The sequence below is a fragment of the Piliocolobus tephrosceles genome, unplaced genomic scaffold, assembly GCF_002776525.5.
Source record: "Piliocolobus tephrosceles isolate RC106 unplaced genomic scaffold, ASM277652v3 unscaffolded_36341, whole genome shotgun sequence".
NCBI lineage: Eukaryota > Metazoa > Chordata > Mammalia > Primates > Cercopithecidae > Piliocolobus > Piliocolobus tephrosceles.
Window position 1 is genome coordinate 5,409 of NW_022320245.1, and position 1,257 is coordinate 6,665.

At 52.3% G+C, this 1,257-nt stretch overlaps 1 protein-coding gene across 1 annotated transcript in view; it reads left to right on the forward strand.

The window, feature by feature from the left end:
* The window catches only part of LOC113222913 (apolipoprotein C-I, basic form), a 4,781-nt gene extending 3,827 nt beyond the window's left edge, over positions 1-954 (forward strand). Inside the window, exon 3 of the mRNA XM_026452491.1 lies at positions 779-954. Coding sequence (XP_026308276.1) covers positions 779-836 — 58 coding nt within the window. The 3' untranslated portion in view covers positions 837-954. The remainder of the gene's footprint in view (positions 1-778) is intronic.
* The last annotated feature ends 303 nt before the right edge of the window (positions 955-1,257 follow it).

A 1,257-nucleotide genomic window follows, 5' to 3' on the forward strand; every position in this document is an offset into this window, starting at 1 on the left:
GTCGCTCTGTCGCCCATGCTGGAGTGCAGTGGTGCGATCTCAGCTCACTGTAAGCTCCGCCTCCCGGGTTCATGCCATTCTCCTGCCTCAGCCTCCCAAGTAGCTGGGACTACAGGTGTCCGCCACCACGCCGGCTAATTTTTTGTATTTTTAGTAGAGATGGGGTTTCACCATGTTAGCCAGTATGGTCTCAATCTCCTGACCTCTTGATCCACCCACCTCAGCCTCCCAAAATGCTGGGATTACAGGTGTGAGCCACGCGCCCGGTCTTATTTTTTATTTTTCACGACGGAGTCTTGCTCTCTTGCCCAGGCTGGAGTACAGTGGTACAATCTGGTCTCACTGCAAACTCCACCTTCTGGGTTCAGGCAATTCTCCTACCTCAGCCTCATAAGTACCTGGAACTACAGGTGTGCAACACCGCGCATGGTATTTTTTGTATTTTTAGTAAAGACGAGATTTCACCATGTTGCCCAGGCTGGTCTCAAACTCCTGACCTCAAGTGATCTGCCTGCCTTAACCTCCCAAAGTGCTGGGATTACAGGTGTGAGCCACCATGCCCAACTAAGGGTAAAGTGTTTAGACTTCAACGTGCTCTGGTCCATCTGGGAAACTAAAGCACAGAAGTTGGCCCACCCAGCCCAGCAGACCTAATCCCACAGACAGTGGGGATGGAGATTCAGGAAGGGGAAGAGGTGGGAGTCAGGTAGCAGGTAGAATTTGGACAGCCTGGGAGGGAGCTGCACACAGTGACCCCCTTCCTTATCTCTCCCCACAGGGATTGGTTTTCAGAGACATTTCGGAAAGTGAAGGAGAAACTCAAGATTAACTCATGAGCACCTGAAGGGTGACATCCCAGGAGGGGTCTCTGAAATTTCCCACACCCCAGCACCTGTGCTGAGGACGGCCTCCGTGTGGCGCCAGGTGCCACCAATAAAAAGCCTACAGAAAATTCTCTCCTGAGTGCTTCTTTACTCTGGGGAAGGGGCTGCGGGAGAGGGTAGGGGCTTCCAGAGAGGGTAGGGGGTGCGGGAGAGGGCAGGAGCTGAACCTTAGGGACTCCTGACAAGTCCTCCAATGCCCCATCTCCTTGCCCTGTGCTGAGGATGTTTGAACTCCATGGTGTCAAAAGAATCTTCCTAAGAACCTTGCAAACTGGGCCTTATTAATCCCATAAGGGCATTTAGGCCCAGAGAGGTGAGGCTACTTGTATAAGGTCACACAGCCAGGAAGTGCAGAACTGGAACTTGATTGTAC